Raw genomic sequence first — 16,941 nt, 5'->3', positions numbered from 1 at the left:
GTGTTTCTGTCGTTTTAATATTGCTTAAAGGCAATTTTAACCAACTCTTTATTTTAATTTTCTGTCATTATTCTCCTCATATGATGGATTGACAACGCAGGGCATATGCCCTCCCTATGTGAATAATCAGCCTTTGGTCCAATCGGTTTTGCAGCATTGCAGTCTTGAGAAGCAGATGAAAGTCAGTCTACTGATACTGTATTTCACTGGTTGCAGCAAAGTTGCACAATTATGTCTCTATTTGTGACCTGTCTGCCATTGAGAATATTGTTTTTCAGTCGATACAAGCTCAGTGTGCACTTACAAGGATATTTCCTTACATGCTGCCTAAATTAGATACAGTAGTTTGATCTCACCCTTTCTCTCAGACAAACCTTTGAAAAATACTGTCTCACAGTACTCTAAGCTACAGAGCGTCAAATCAGACTGTTCAGTGTGATGTTTTAATGTGGGGGTTTTGAGTTCACAAAGTCTCACAACAGCCCAAAGATTCAGGAAATAGGCACAAAGATATGAATATTGGATGTGCTATTTTAAACTGCATCCAAATTCAATATTTATGAAACATTTTGGCCCCAGTTTGTTCATGACAAAAACAAACACAGTGCATCTGAAAGTCTATACTTGTATGTGTTGTAGTGTAATAGCCATCAGTTACACTCTTTCCTTTGCTAATGCGGAGAGATGGCTTGTTAAGGAAGGGGTGTTCTGATTCATTACATACAACCTTCCTCACACAGCCTGTCCAGAACAGCTGTGTGTTGAGTGTTGTCTGGCTTCGTGCCCGGCATGTCAGTGAGAGGTGTGGAATGTGGACCGGGTGCCAGCTTTATAATCTTATATCAGGACCCGGGCTGAGGGGTCACACTAGATATGGAAGAGGTGCCATGTCAACATACTACACATCATCTCTACCTTTTAGTCTGACTCTCTGTGGCACACACACACACTCTCTCTCTCTCTCTCTCTCTCTCTCTCTCTCCTCTCTCTCTCTCTCTCTCTCTCTCCTCTCTCCTCTCTCTCTCTCTCTCTCTCTCTCTCTCTCTCTCTCTCTCTCTCTCTCTCTCTCTCTCTCTCTCTCTCTCTCTCTCTCTCTCTCTCTCTCTCTCTCTCTCTCTCTCTCTCTCTCTCTCTCTCTCTATCTCTCTTCTTCCCCCAACCTACCTTTTGTATGCAGATACATACAATTGTGTGAAATCGTGGGTTATTTTTGTAATGTGTTTACCTAGTTACAAGAGTCTTTGGCACCAGTGTGTGTGGCCCTTTGCATGTGGGGGGCTGGTGCTATTGTGACAGGCCCTATCAGGTAGTCCTATGACACCTGCCCCTCTCATTGTTTGCTTCCTCCAGAGGGCTACTCAGGGGATCCCGTTGCTCCCCACTGTGCCTGTGGAAGATCAAAGTGGCGGGGGGGGGGGGGTTCGGGAGCAGCTGCTAGTGGAGAGACCTGTAGGGTAGAGTGACAGGAACAGGGGCCCCCAGGGGGGCTTTATGGTACACGGACAGGCAGCAGACACTGCCCGACTGAGCTGCCCAGACAAGGAAGAGAGGGTTCCTGAGACCGTACAAGCCTAGTTTGGTAAGTTATCTGCCAAAGACCACGGAGTGGAGGGCGATTCCCAATTTGGAAAAATGGGGTGGTGGTGCTGGTGGGGGCTTCTATGAAGGGTAAAGATGACAAAGGCAAGGTTGACGTAATAGTGACATAGGAATGACTTCCCCCTTTCAGCATTCACAGCATTTTCCAGGGACAATCCCACAGTTGCAAAGCATGTTTTTATACATAATGCACTATCATTGTTGATTGTTAAATGAAATTGAAAAGTATGTAGCATGACTGTAATTAGAGGAGTATAGCCCTTTGTTTCAACATGTTGCCTTTGGACAGTGATTACAGTAACTCAAAACATAACCAGCATGGATATCTTATAATCTCCAAAGATACTTCCTCCTTGTTTTCGGATCAGTTTTAGGGTACTGTGTATCCGTCCTAAATTCCGGGCATGCTTTATGCTCATAAATATATGATTCATAAACTCATCCAGTGCTCCTCCAACCATGCAAGGTAACAAACAACATGGCTAGAAAGCATTTTCCCACTTTGGTGTCAGGGCTGTGAGAAGTTATGACTGAGCTTGACCCATTCCCTGTCAGACTAAAACAATCCCTGTGGTATAGCGTTTCTGAAAGCAGAACTGGGGGGGGGCCTTCAAAAGACCTCCCCCGCATCGAGAGAAGCCCAGGTTCCTGCCTGACCATGACTTCCATCTCTCCCTCATCAGCCCAGTCAACCTTCTATTTATACCCACATACTCACACAAACACTGGGTCGTGCGGGAGGTCTGTTGCCAGGCCCCAGGGGTCCTCGGCTGAGAGGGACGCCCTCTGGCCTTGGTGTCAGGAATATCTGGGTGTGAAACCCCATCCCAGGCATGCTATGGGTTCAGGGCCTGGGCATGGTGAGCAGGTCAGACTGTAGAGCACAAAGCAGGAGAAGACACTGGGTGATTGGGTTGACAGAAGGGAAAGTTCTAACATGCTCTGTTCATCTGTTGACATGCTTGCGTGTAAAAAGGGCTATACAAATACATTTGATTTGATTTGTTGACAGAAGATTATAAAAGGTACATTTAAGTTTTTTTTTTTAACTTTCGAATTCAAAAGTGCTAGGCCTTAGCCTTTCAAGTCTCTAAATATATATATATATATATATATATATATATATATATATATATATATATATATATATATATCGGTTAACAGACAAAGCAACTTTACTCTTTGTTGAAATCCTTGTGACATCCAAACACTAGTTCTACCACCCACACACACTGTTCAAAGTTCCACTCTGTAAACTTGTCACGCAAAGCACGAATCTCAGTGAACTGTCTACATATTTAATGTGGTTAGATTATTGAGGAGCTTGTGAGTGTTCAGCAGAGTCGCTCGGCGTGTTACAAAGAAGAATAAAATCAAGATTCGACACCCACTGGGATTTTGACATCGTCACTGCAGTTTAACCAAACGTGGTCCAGACCTGCTGAGAACTGCTCTTTATCTGAACCCACACAACCACTCTTCGACGCTGCAGTGGAGTGACATTTTTTCCAGGCTCATAATAAATACATAAGCTCCCCCTCCCCCAAACTGTCTGATGTTATTTTAGAACTGTTTTGAAAACGAGTTCCACTAATGGTAGACAGGACCAGGATGAAAGGACCCCTGAGTTGGCCCTCAAACATCCATCCACACAGGAAATGGTCCGACTGTGTAAACATTTAAGACTTGGAAAACCTTTTAAAGAGTGCTGGCATGTCAGGAATACCCCAAGGCTCACATGAAATACGATTCATGCAATTGTCTGTATGTAACTAGCATGGTAGGCTGCTGACCAATGTCTGCAAAAATCACTCACCTGCAGCCCATCTGCTAATCCCACCATATACCAGAGTGTTCTCAGTAGGTGAACATGAATACAACCATGCCTGTCACTTTTGTTGTTGAGTGCCATCACATCCCCCCCTCCTCCGCTCTCCAGCTCCTCTGTCTGCCATCCAGGCACCTCTTGTCAAGTTCGAAGAAGCCCAGCTGAGACCACACCAAGTGTTTGACTTGGAGCACTCATTCAATGTCATTTCATCAGGTGAAACCACTTAATGTATTCAATTGTTTTTTTTAAATACTTGTTCATTAAGAGAGTGTTAGAGCAGATGGCTAATGTCCTCTCTCACACCCTTTGTATCCTCTGTCCAGACCCTGAGCATCTAACCTCTTACCAATGCCCTTATGCCACTTGACCATTGTGGTTCACTGATTAAATGAGAGTGTTGGGAGGTCAGGATGGGCTACTAGTCGGATTAGGTCTATGTGTACATCCACTTGGCCAATGTCAGAGATTATATTGTCCAGTAATCATGACTTGACCTATAAAATGTAGAGTTCTGATGGCAAAGGAATCAGGACAAAAAAACAAATTCAAGATAACATGACAATTACAGTACATTACACAATTAAGATAAATAAATAATAGCGCAGACTTGACTTTAAAGCACATTTATAAAGAATACATGTCTGTTTAGCATTAATCACAAGTTATTAATGTATTCTAGAGCTGTGAAGTAAAGGACTGCTTATACCTGTATCTAAATGAATATGTCATTCACAATGTTTGGGTATAATGGCACAAACACAAATACTGCCTCTGAGATGTTCCAATAATATAATTGGAGAGAGCCCAATGAAGATTTGTAAATATCATCATATTTAGATACATTTTATAAGGATTATCATCTCAAAAATGAATGAGGGGCATTCAGTCCCAAGAGAGTGAACAGGCTTGGACACAATATTTAAAACATGATTCACCCACATATCCCAATTCACCACAACACAGGCTTGAACAAACTGCAATAACTGTGTTTTTTTACATCTCACATAAAAACATCTCCAACAATCACTGAACATCAGAGATATTCAACCATCCTGTTCTGCACATTTCAACAAACCAAAATGCAACGCGTTGATGCCATCTTGTGCAGAGTAGTTGAACTGCACACTAAACTGATGTCACAAACATGGCATTGGCATTCATAGGCAACCGTACCCTAGTTCTGTGAAAATAAACAATAGATGAATATTGTACATTACACCAATATAAAATAGCCAATATGAAATCATCACAGTTCACAAGAGTAAGTACCTAAATATCAATTACTCTATGTACAAGCGTATTAATACTCAAATATGCTGATTAAAATGCATAGAACACACAAAAGTCTCCATCAGCTCCAGAGTTATGAGGAATCAAACAGATATAAAAAGGCAAACCGAGATAAAGTATAAGGTTCCTAACAGTAACAGTTCCTAAAAGTCCAGGCATCCAGAGCGGATGCTGAGATGGTCTACTTGTGGGTCTGCAGGTGGGTCTTCAGATGACCAGACTGGGTGAAAGCCTTCTCACACAGACTACACTGAAATGGCCTCTGGCCCGTGTGGATCAGGTAGTGTCTTTTCAATTTAGAGGGTGCCTCAAAGCTTTTATAGCAGATGGCACACTGATAGGCGCTTGAATGTCTTTCTTTCTCTGAGGGTTTCTGGTCACACTTATGGAGGGAGAGCTTCCTTTTGGTGGTGAAGCACTGACTACAGCCTGGGCAGACATGGAGATCTTTGGGTGGGTCTGACATGTAGGCAAGATTCACCTCGGACCTTAATCTGACCTCCATTCTTTCTTCTTTAACCCCATAGTCTGTATGACAGTACGGCGGAGTCATGGTGGACTGGTAAAGGTACAGCTTGTGATCTGAATCGTGAGGTATTTCCTGAGATTCAGCCAGGCTATGGTCATTCACAAGAGGAGCATGGTGGCTAGGGATTGGATGCATATGTTCATTATGTGCCGTTTCTTGTTGACTGAAATAAGGGGTTTGAAACTGGGTATGGTGTTCCTGTTCGTTGTATTCGTGTGAAGGGATTTCCGCATGTTTCTCCTCTGCCGTATGCCAGGTCCTCTTGTCCGATTTGGAAGTTGAAATACATTTCTGATCTGGTCTGCAGTTGCTTTCAGACTTAATGTGATTGGCATCCTCTGCCTTAGGATGGAGAGTAGAGTCATAATCGAATGACAAATGTAAGTTATCCAAGTTGGATGGACCTGATGGGCAATACTGGGGATATGACTCATCAACGCTTTGTTCGTAATGTGGACCATTCCTCTGCTGGTCGTCATACGTCTCATCAGTGCCCGCTTCATCTTGGTGAGGAGCTGTGGGGTAATCAACATGGCTCCCTGGAACAGAGTCTTCATTGGAGGACCTCTGGTCCTGTTGAGCCAACAATGACATGTCCGCTTCGTTTGGTTGACCCTCGTGCCAAGAGCTCCTATTGTGAACCTTCTGGTGGTTCTGTAGATGGCAGAGCTGCCGGAAGGACTTACTACAAACCTGACATCTGAAGGGCTTGATGCCCATGTGGATGAGCAGATGTCTGGACAGCTTGGATGGATATTCAAACTTCTTCAAGCACAGCGCACACTGGTAGCCCCTTGATCTACTCTGTGAAGTGGACTTGACTGATTTGTTTTCCGGGTTGCTTATTGTGGCGTGACCCGTTGAAGTTGCTGGGTCTGTCGTGAGGAGGTCCTTGCCATTTGAGGAACTTTGTTCACATACAGGTTCTGTCTCTTTATCTTTAAGGGGACTAATGGAGTATTTAACATCTGTAGGACAGTGGTACTCCTCCTGACTCAGTAAAGGTTCAGTTTCTCTTTCCTCACTTAGACCGGGAGAGAATTCAGCCTCATCCCCTTTATTGTGGAAAGCCATGTGTGTCTGCAAATGAGCACTTTGCTTAAAGGTTTTGAAGCAAACAGGACACTGAAATGACCTTTGTCCAACATGAGTCAGGGAATGCCGCCGAAGTTTGGACGGGGCGCTGAAGTGCTTTGAACATACAGGGCAACAATAACCGTGCCCCCGACCAAGAACTGGTTTGTTTTGTGAGACGAGTTTCCTTTGCTTAGGCATTTCATGTGCAGGTCTGGCATCAAATGCCTGGCTACTATTTCTATAGTCAGAATTTTGGACTGGCCTTTGAGAAACTAGTTCCCCAGAGAAATGTGTGTCCACAGCACTGCAGTCCAGTCCAGGCAACATATTTCCATTGTAGCCCCAGGCAGGGACTTTAGTAGCATGACTGTACAGACCTTCAGTTGAGCGCTGGTCACTGTCATGTTTTAAGTCTGGGTTGGTTTTCAGAGGTTCTGAGTCTGATTGTTGATTATTTTTTCTTTTCATCTCAGACGCAGGTCTTTTTTTCACTTGTTTTGTAAGAATGAGGCCACTTTTTAAAGTGTGAATCTTCTGGTGGTTGTGCAGGTGACAAAGCTGTCTGAAGGACTTACTACAAACCTGACATCTGAAGGGCTTGATGCCCATGTGGACAAGCAAATGTCTGGACAGCTTGGATGGATATTCAAATGTCTTCTCACACACCATGCATTGATTCACCTTGACCTTTTTTTGCAAAGAGGACGTCTGTCTTTTGTCACTGTACTCCTTGCGATCATGCCTTGTTGTGTTTTGATGTTTTTCTGATGCGCCGTCACCTGGAGAATCTGCTTTTTGTGTTTGATCACTAAGTTGCTTTGTCTCATTAGCATCCATATTAAGTATTGCAGAACTTTCAGAGTTCTGTGAATCAGACGGGACTTGAGAAGCAGTGTCTCGAGCTAAAGGGTAAGGAATACATCTATCTTTCTGCTTAGCAAGGTGTAAAGAGATCTCTGGAACTTTATGAGTTTGCTGGTGGACGATCAAATGTCTCATCTGTCTGTATTTCTTCCCACACATGTTGCATGCATAGTTCCTTGGCCAAGTTTGAGATCTCTGGGGTTGTGCGAAAGATTTTCGTTTTGGCTGTGAAGGACTTCTCTTTTTGGCAAACACAGAGTGAACAGTAGAGTGTGCCTTCAGGTGGGAGAGCTGTCTGAAGGAACTGCAGCAAATTGTACAGTGAAATGGTCTCTGACCCGTATGAATGAGGCAGTGTCTCTTCAGTTTGGATGGAGCGCTGAAGCACTTAGAGCATTCAGGACATTGATGGACTGTTCTTGGAGAGTTCGATTTCTGAACATCTTTGACAACGGTTTCATCTGGGCCAGATGTGTCCTCATCCACAGTATGTTTACAGGATACATTTGAGTCTTGGCCACTCACTGGTTCCACGTGTATGGGCAGTGACCCAAAACTTTCCATTTCAGGATGAAGAGATGGGACTATTGGAAGATTGTGTTGACTGACATGGGAGGAACCCAGAGTAGTGTCTGGCATGCTGTCATAGCAAGCAGTTGGACTGACACTAGTAGTTGCAAATGTGTCCTCTCCATTGAGTCCAATTAATGAGTCTCCGGGCAAACATGCCTCTGTCCTTTTTGGAAATACCTTCTCAGGGTCAATTCTATGCGAGTCAGAACCTGTATTAATTCTCCTCAAAGGTCGCTGAGCAAAGTGTGAGTTGATATGGAGTTTCAAGTGAGCTAACTGACGATACGCTTTTTCACAGAAGTGGCAACCGAAGGGTCTTTGTCCTGTGTGTGAGAGGATGTGTCTCCGCAGCTTGGAGGGAGCTGAGAAGCTTTTGGAACATGTTACACACTGATGAGGTCTCCTGGGAAGATTACTCTCTGTGTTCCCAAAAACCTCCTGTCTGGTCACCACTGTGCTCAATTCCGGCATTTCCACCTCCATGTCGGTTTGAAGATCCTTGGAATCAGAAGGTTTGTATGGGTGATCTATGAGTGAACAATAATATTATGTAAGTATAGTGTTGTTTAAAAGCATTAAAAAACTAAACACACAATAACAACATTAAAATAATAGCAATGTTAATCTGCGGCTAACACAAATAACAATTTAAGATAATGTTATCTGAAAAGACTGAAGAGATCTATTCAACTTATGCTTAGCTACATTAGCTTGAATGGTAATACCCGTGCGTTTGGAAACACTGTTAGTCGCATACGGCAACTCTACGGCAACTCACCTCATTTATATATCTTATTGTAATAACCACACGTTAGTCATAACCAAAGCTGTAAATCAAAAATAACAATTTAGTTACATAATTTCACCAAAAACATCGAAAGCTACGATATATATCTCCTTTCAGCAACACAAGCCGTCGTTAACTCGGCACGTCCGGAAACATTGCACAATGTCGTTAGTTCCGTCTACGCAGTGTCAATGATGAATAGTCTCAGATGTTCCAAAACGATCACCGTTTATCATCAATTATATTATAATATATTTAGTACGATACATTTTGGTTATACAATTATAGAGGGTGTTCATATTCTGAAGACGCATTACAAAGATGTTTAGCCTACTTTTAGGCGCATCTATTTTGAGAATGTTTCGTCTGTGTAAGAATTTTAATATTGGAATATATTTTAGCTTCATATGACTTTCCAACAACAATTTTTTATCAATTACATCCTTTTCATGATCTACCGCACAACTGAAATTAAGTTTAAATTAATTGCATCCCCAAAACTACAAAGTTATTAGCAAATGCTTCCTAAGGTAAATAAATAAAAGTATGCAATAACTAACACTCGAATTGAGCTGGACAATAACCATCGAAATCGGTTGCATGAGAGCCAAGAATGTGTGAGGAGTCAATTTCCAAAGGGGTATTTACTCCATTACATTATTTACATTATATATTCAGAATGAACTTAAACAAAGCAGTAGGCCTATCACTTGATCATACTCCAGTATTCCAATCCACATTGAGGAATTGTCATCTTTATGAAAAAAAAGGCTAATCAGATATCAAATGGGTGTATTGTGGATATATGGAGGAGCCTTATGACAGAATATGAAAACATACATATCAAATAGGCTAAACCAACAAGATTTGTTCCGATTTGGCTACAAATGAAGAACATCTACCTTGTAAACAGGCAAGTGTCTGCCTCGCTTACATTTAATGTTTCTGACAAATCCAAAGTGAGATTTTTGTTTGAACTACACTCCCTCTGGAACCTGCCCGTGGGATATGACAAGCCACGGCCCCATCTCTCGCTTCGCCCGCAACTCAGTGGAATGATGCAAATGATGACAAATTCCTTCATCCCTCATCATGCATGTGCAGCTAATCGGCATAACACTCAAGGATGGGCATATCTCGGCACTTAGCTGAGGGGCAAGCTGCCTGATTGAATCACTCAGAAGTGGCTCCCTCAGACGTGGCCGTATCATGCCGCTGTCAGAGTGCTGAACAGTCTCCTCGAGCGTGGTTCTATTGACTTACATTCGAAACTTCGCTCACTGCAGTAAGCGCGTGAAGAAAACACACATTCTTCTCAATTACCACAGAATCAGCTTGTCTATTCCGTTTGACACTCTTTTCTCGTTGTTGACCAGCTGTCAAAATCGTGACAGCGACTGTGCACTTTACTTTCCTTTGACTACATCATGACATTCAGGTGCATGGAGGCCACATTCTATTTGAACACAGCAGGTCTGAAATCTGAGTTTATGAAAGAGGTGTGGGAATTGTTAACACTAGGTGGCAGTAGTAAGTCACAAAGCGATTCCCCACCATACAAATACTGTGTTTTATTATAATGAGAGACAAAAGTGTTTTATGATTCTCAATACCTAAGCTACATCTAAAAAGCAACTATAATCTTGGAAAATATTGTTTTTATTAATAACATAGTCTTATACAATTTGATAACCTTTACACAGAGAATGATGTGTCTGTTCAGACATTAAAAAGGTCAAAATTCTAAATTAATTATGATTACAGTTGAACCAAGAGAGTAGACTCTTGACAGCTTCTCAACTTCTACCCACCCCTCCACCCCCCCCACCAAAAACAAAACGAGGAAACCCAATGCAAGCTGGGGACGTTCGTTCAGCCTAGCTGCTGCATGGATCAACTCGCTCTTGTCCGTACAATTAATTCTTACCCACGACCAGTCTCATCTCTCCCGACATGGCAGGACAGGGTTGGCCGTGATGGATGTGACATTAACGGGAGATGAAGCCGGGGAGATGCGACGCCCCAGTCCAATAGTGGCATTTGTCACTGCCCTGGTCATGCAGATTGGGCCAGCCTTGCCCGCTGACTAAGATTAATGACGATGGTGGCCCTGTCTTTGTCTCTCGTGAGGCTGCCCTGCGCCAAACATAATCCCCAAACATGACCCGTCTCACAGTAACCCCCACCGAGCTCCTCACAACACACATCATGACACCCAAATATTGGTCACTAATGCAGCAAATCCTCCCAATGTTAGAGGTTACATAGGAATAATAACTGAGACAATCTTTTGGATTTTGGGATAAGAAAGTCTATGCAATGAACTGTCCATATTTGTTTATCACAGTAAAACAGACAATAGACATAAAAAAAACATGAAACATAAACCAAGCTTCGCAAAACTAAATTGTTTTCTTATTATCTGCAACCTGTCCTAATTTTTTTCCCTTACAACCCAGTTACAGTAAAGCCCTGTCATTAGACACCTATATTACTCTATGAGTCTTATCTGTAGGCCATGAAACCAGATTGTTGTGCAGTATAGTTTTGGGTGAACCAAGTATCCCAGTTTGTAATGAAGAAATGAAATAACCTTAAGCTCAATGCACTGCTGCACAGAAAATGGTTTTTCCCTGACAGATGAGGTGGCTGGGGCAGGCTCAGATGGATGGGGGATTGGGCTGCTTGTATCAGACTTCTGGGATCCAACGCGTTCCCTCGGTCATCCATCATCTGGTGACACATCCACTTATATCTGCACTGCACATACATACAGATGTAATCCTCTGTTTGATCATGGATCGGCCTATTCCTACACAATGCACGTTCTGCTGGCTGTGTTTGTGTGTGTGTGTGTGTGTGTGCATGTGTGTGTTTTCTGTGTGTGTATATATGCATGTTTATACACCAGTGTGGGTGTGCATGTATGTGTTTGTGTCCTGTGGGCTTGTGTCTCTCCTATCTAGGAGTGTGTGTGTGTGTGTGTGTGTGTGTGTGTGCATGTGTGGAAGTGGGAATGTATGTTTGTGTAACATCTAAAGCAGAAATATTGTAGAAACAATTTCACAGTTGATTTTATTTTAATATTACTTTACTATTGCGATCATGCATCATCTTAAAAAAATCCACAAAATCTACATCACACTCATTATACCAAGTTTCTACAATGAAAACAACGTTGACTGGTTCTGTATGAATAAATAGCTCATTACCATCTATGCATATTTGTAAGTCTTTCATGCATTGCGCCAGCACATCCCAGATGCTGTGGAGTCATCTGTCCTCCATGCCTCCCCTGCTGTTGCCCCCTGTGGAGAGGGGAAATCAGTCTCCACACTGCTGTCACTCCCCTGCCCTCCCTCCATGGAGCAGCCTGTACGCTGGCCATGTCCAGCCTGCTCTTGACCCTCATCCGAAGGGGGGCCGGGTCGGCCTAGCCGGCCAGGCTTGCTAGGGCGTGACAGAGAGGTGAAGCCCCCAGGATGAGGTCTTAAGGGGGTCTTGGTTAGAAATGTTGACCCCAGTGTGGTAGGTGGATCGATAGCCTGGCTTGCTCCCAGACAGAAACCCCATGCGTTTGATTTGGCCTGCCCCGTGTGGGGCTAGTGAGATGACACTGTCTCCAGTGTGTTTGGAGGAGGGTAAACAGTGGAGCCTGCCACAGTGGCCCTGGGGAAAGGCCCTAATGTGGCCAGGGTGGCGATGCAGAGCGCTGCCTCCCGTCCCAGCTCCCTAGGGGATATGAATGTTGATTAAACATGTGCTCAGCCTTGGATATTGAGTAATTGGACGTGGAGCAAATGTCAAGCGTTTGTTAATTTCGCAGTGGCACAGGGTTTATGGTCTGTGATCAGAGGAGGGATGGAGACTGAGAGCTGATGAGGCGTGACCCAACAACGGGGTTCAGAGGACCTGGCCGACACACCCTGCCTCTTAGACAAGGCAACATTTGGCTGTGTCATTAACAAGAGATACCGGTATATGAGTATGTATTGTGTAGTTCAAAGTCTTAGGTCTCTCCCAGTCCCACGGTCGAATCCGTAGCTGAGGAGGACCCATGGAGGAATTCTTCGCTCCTCAGTACCTTTCGATTATTGGACTACACGGTCTCCAGGTTTCCATCTCCGCGTTGTCTCTCTGCGGTGTGTTCTGAAAGTGAACCTTGGGTCTCCTTTATTTCTCCCAGTCCAATCTAATGAGCATCATCTCTGTCTCCGGATGCAGGCTGTGGCTCCCCCTCTCCTTTGTGAGGCTGGACAGGTGTCTAACTGAATGATGAATGTCCCTGTTTCTCCCCACGTAATTGGCTCCTCGCTGTTTGGCCTTAGTCTGGCGAGATGTCTGCCGGGCAGCCACCTCCATCTGTCAATCACCAACCTGCTGCTGCCTGGCTGGACCTCTGATAGCTATGCTAATGTACAGCCCCCCCCTCACCCTATTGGCTGAACCTGTGCTGGTCCAAGCTAATCCATTACAGCTCTGACAGTAATAATCCCCCCCCCACTCCCCACCCCCACCCCCAAACACAGGGTCCCGTGTGCTAAACGTTATTTGACCGTTCCTGTCACGTTGGCGCTGCCAGGCGGACTGGCCATGGTGATGGATGACCCAGGCCAGAGCCCTCTCATTCATCACCCGCTGACTGCTGTTTGTGTGTCGTTTCTATCATTTCAGCTTTCAGTGATTTTTAGATTAGTTTTAATTAAGATGTGTCCGCCCCCTATCAAATGTACTGGGAGTTCTGTGGAAACAGACAGTGTACCTTCACTGTATGAATGTGTGTGTGCATGTTTGTGTGTGCGTGTATCTTTGTGTCTTTGTGTGTATATATGCATGTTTTCCTCTGGTGCACGGTGAAGTCCCGTCAGTGCTAAAAATGAATCAAGATACTGATTTGATGAATTATCAAAAGTTGAGATCAAATGTTCTCGCTGGCAGTGGGGGCTAGTGGGCCCCCACTGCCCCCACTGCCAGCCCCACTGCCTAGTGGGTTTATTTTGGAGAATAATTGCAGCGGCTCACTGTGATAGATGTGATCACAATCAAACAGTCTCACCTGACAAGGCCAAATATACAGCTCCTGCACTCTGGAGCACACCCATTAACTCATACCATTTATTTTCTTTTCTCACTCAACAGTTGAGGACACTCACAATGGTCGTCAGCTTGAATTTCAACTGAGAGAAGCCATCCCTTTGCCCAACTCTGCGAAAATAATATTTTAATTCTTTGATGGATTAGAATGGATACATAAATATGTGTATACTGTACATATACTGTATATACATACAAATATTCCTGACTTTTATCAAATAGGAAATTAACAGTGTAGGAAGAAATCCTAAAAATCTACTAGAAGTAAAAACATGCCTGTGGAATAAATGCCTGGTTTGTTATGTGGGCTGTGTGCGGTGACTGTTTATGTGATTCCCCAGTGAGATTTATGTGATGCGAATGGTCTGGGCGCGCTTCCTCTCTGTGATGACCCTGTCAGATCTTGTTGCGAGCAGAGGGCAGAGGCATTTGTCACCCGTGAGAGATTCTCACTACAGGTTATCATTCTATACACAATTAAACCATCAAGGGCCTAATGTTTTCTAGCATGCATTGATCTCTGATCCCTGTTGAAGAACAGTTTTCTCCACTACAAATGGGAAGGTTTCTTTTCCTCAAAAACAACCAAATGCAAAAAAACCGTTTTATTCAAATGTAGCTGCTGTCTTTTTCCGCTTGGTTAATATCACCAATGAGAATGAGATGATTGTGAACACTACTCTAATCTCAGGGGTTAAGAGGGACAAGTTCCTGTTTATAAACACAGCCTGACTTAGTCTTCCTTGCCGTCGTGTCCCCTGCCTCAACTCTGTTCCTTCCCTGAAGAGGCCCAGCGTTACCTCTGCCTGCCCTCGACATCCGTCAGGCCTGCCCCAGACTGGGCCGGCGTAATGGAGAACCAGATGAGCTCAGCCAGGTCGCTCAGCCTATCACTCCTCTCCTACTCCCCTGTCACAGGAGTTTGACCTGAGGAGGGGGGCGATCACGGAGAGCCCCAATAGGCTCATTTTGAGTTGTTGATGTTGGTTGTGTTACTGAATTCTTTACTGAGTTCTTTTCATTCATTTAGTTTCTAATGCATTTGCTGCTTTCATGAATGGATACTAGGAACGTATGGAGGCATTGTGCCATAAATCATTTTCAATGTTCTTGAACTGGTCATTAAACTGTGAGATGAAAAAATATTTTTTCTTCCAACAGCAGTCCTTCCCTGTAATATTCATTTGTCTTTTCATCATCACGCCTTCAACAGTGTACTTAAACAAATCTCACTTTTATGGTTATCCAGCTCTGAATGACTGCATGATGGCTTGACTGTTTGTGACAGTTGTAGCCAAACAGTACAGCCCACTAATCAAAGTCATCTGTGGTGTTTTAGTTTTCCATTCAACCAAGGTTGCCTGTTGGATTGGTTGCTGATTGTAACCTATTCTGAACCCAGGGGAACCATTATTATTATGTTAAACTTTGGAACCTTGTTCCACAGTTCCACCTTGATTTCTGAGAAAGGTAGTTTAGTATCAAAGTAATCTTTACAAAGTATTGCAGCATTGTAATATTCAGCTGTAAAAATCTAAAAAATCTAAATACGTTTTTTTGAATTCACAATTGCACAAAAACATTTCTGGATAAAGATCCATGACTGGGTACTTAAATGCCAGACATGAGCCGCTCCAGACAATAAAACAGGTTTTAAATGTGTCCAAATGCAGGAGGACTCACAACACCATGTGCTAACTATAGTGTGAGAGCTGTCACATAGACTGGACAACAGTCCAGATAAAGTTGTCAGGTGAAAAACCTGGGACGACATGTGTCACTTTGATTCCAAAGAAATGGCCTGTGCTGCAAGTTCACTGTCCAGCATGCCTGTCCGAATTCTCCTCTCTCTCTGGCTAATGTAAGTGAAAACACTTGTGTCCAGACCCAGATGGATGGAGCTGGAGGGAGAATAATCTTTAAATGGTGAAATTTGGGGATTTTGTCCTCAATCTAAGAGGAAGGGTCACTGCCGTTCTTAATCTATGTGCAAACAGTTGAGATATGATTATGTTGCTACACTATGTACCTCACTGTAAGCTGTTTAACATCCACAAAGTGTGAAAACATTGGTATTGCATACCCATAAGATTTTTTTTTTGTGTAACTGATCTTTTTGCTTCTCACAGTAGTGAACTAAACATAAGATGGACAACAGTTTATTTTTCCCATGTAATAAAGCTCTCTGCTAAGCCAAGAGGTCCCCATCTGATACAGAATGATGTCATCCTATACCCCAGCTTAATGCCATGAGGCATTTCAAGGCTGATAGAAGGAGGGAGTGTTTAGAAGACCTGACACATCAAACATCAAAGTCAACCTCCTTAAAATCCAAAATGCTGCCCAGTTGTCCTCGCCTTCAACTTTGACCCCTGAACCCATCGCATGTATTGCTGTAAATAAAACTGACGAGAGGCCTCCCTGTTGACCAGTCCCACCTGATTTTCCTTATCCCCTATTTAAACACCAATCGCTTCCAGCCTGGAATCAAACCTCGGAGTAAACATCCATCCATGTCTCTTGGAGTCTTTGAGAGGCCAGAGTGAGATCCAGTGGGAGGAGACATACACATGTCAAATTGTGTTTGACAACCCTGATTCAGGGATTTTGTCATGGCATGTCTGTAAGTATTACTCAGATTGTCTTACCTGGGATCAGGCAGTGGGTGAAATGATCAAGGGGCATCCAGTAAGTTGATGCTTGAAATGTGAGCATTACCAGTATTAGAGCGCAAAGGGATTTGCATGCTGGAATTAAGGACTCAAAAGTGATTACCATGAAATCATCCAGAATACATTTGCAGAAGGCTTTGACGGTGTCATCTGGGTTAAACTTCAATAGGTCTTTCAATAGGAAGACACACAATCATCACTTCTGGGGTGAAAAGCTAATTGTTTTTATAACCCCTGTGCATTCAATACTGGTAAAACAGTAGACGTCTCTGAACATAACCCCCCCCCCCCCCCCCCCCCCCCCCCCCCCCACCACACACACACCTCCCCCCAAAGGCTAAATCCATCTACACAAAGCATATTTTAAGCAATAAGCATGGCCGGAGCCTAAGACCTCCACAGACTGCTTCAGATGACGTCAGCTGTAAGTATCTGGGACATGGGTGGCTGCTTGACAGGGGGAAGACATGATTGAGAAGATGAGATGGGAGAGTATGATTTTGTTACCAGAGGGTGAAATAAAAAAACACCCGCATCACCCTCCACCGATCTCTCCATTCCTTGATTTGAAAGAGTTGAATAGGAGGGGTACAACACAGGGGCTTTGGGAGACAACAAGATTAGA

At 43.7% G+C, this 16,941-nt stretch overlaps 1 protein-coding gene across 2 annotated transcripts; it reads right to left on the bottom strand.

Moving 5' to 3' along the window:
- Window positions 1-4,045: 4,045 nt before the first annotated feature.
- Window positions 4,046-8,717, bottom strand: znf770 (zinc finger protein 770). 2 transcript variants are annotated; one of them, XM_047022281.1, is made up of 2 exons: window positions 8,542-8,717; window positions 4,046-8,290 (listed from the first exon to the last, which is right to left on the bottom strand). In XM_047022281.1, the coding sequence occupies exon 2, from the start codon at window positions 8,244-8,246 to the stop codon at window positions 4,902-4,904; it is 3,345 nt and encodes a 1,114-aa protein (XP_046878237.1). In that variant the 5' UTR covers window positions 8,247-8,290; window positions 8,542-8,717; the 3' UTR covers window positions 4,046-4,901. The 2 variants fall into 2 exon arrangements, with proteins under 2 accessions (XP_046878237.1, XP_046878239.1); XM_047022283.1 differs by having other exon boundaries at window positions 4,046-8,261; window positions 8,542-8,685.
- Between the last annotated feature and the right edge of the window lie 8,224 nt (window positions 8,718-16,941).

The sequence above is a fragment of the Hypomesus transpacificus genome, chromosome 6, assembly GCF_021917145.1.
Source record: "Hypomesus transpacificus isolate Combined female chromosome 6, fHypTra1, whole genome shotgun sequence".
In the NCBI taxonomy this organism is placed as follows: Eukaryota; Metazoa; Chordata; class Actinopteri; order Osmeriformes; family Osmeridae; genus Hypomesus; species Hypomesus transpacificus.
Note: the sequence above shows the minus strand (reverse complement) of the source record. Positions and strands in the feature narration are given on the sequence as shown.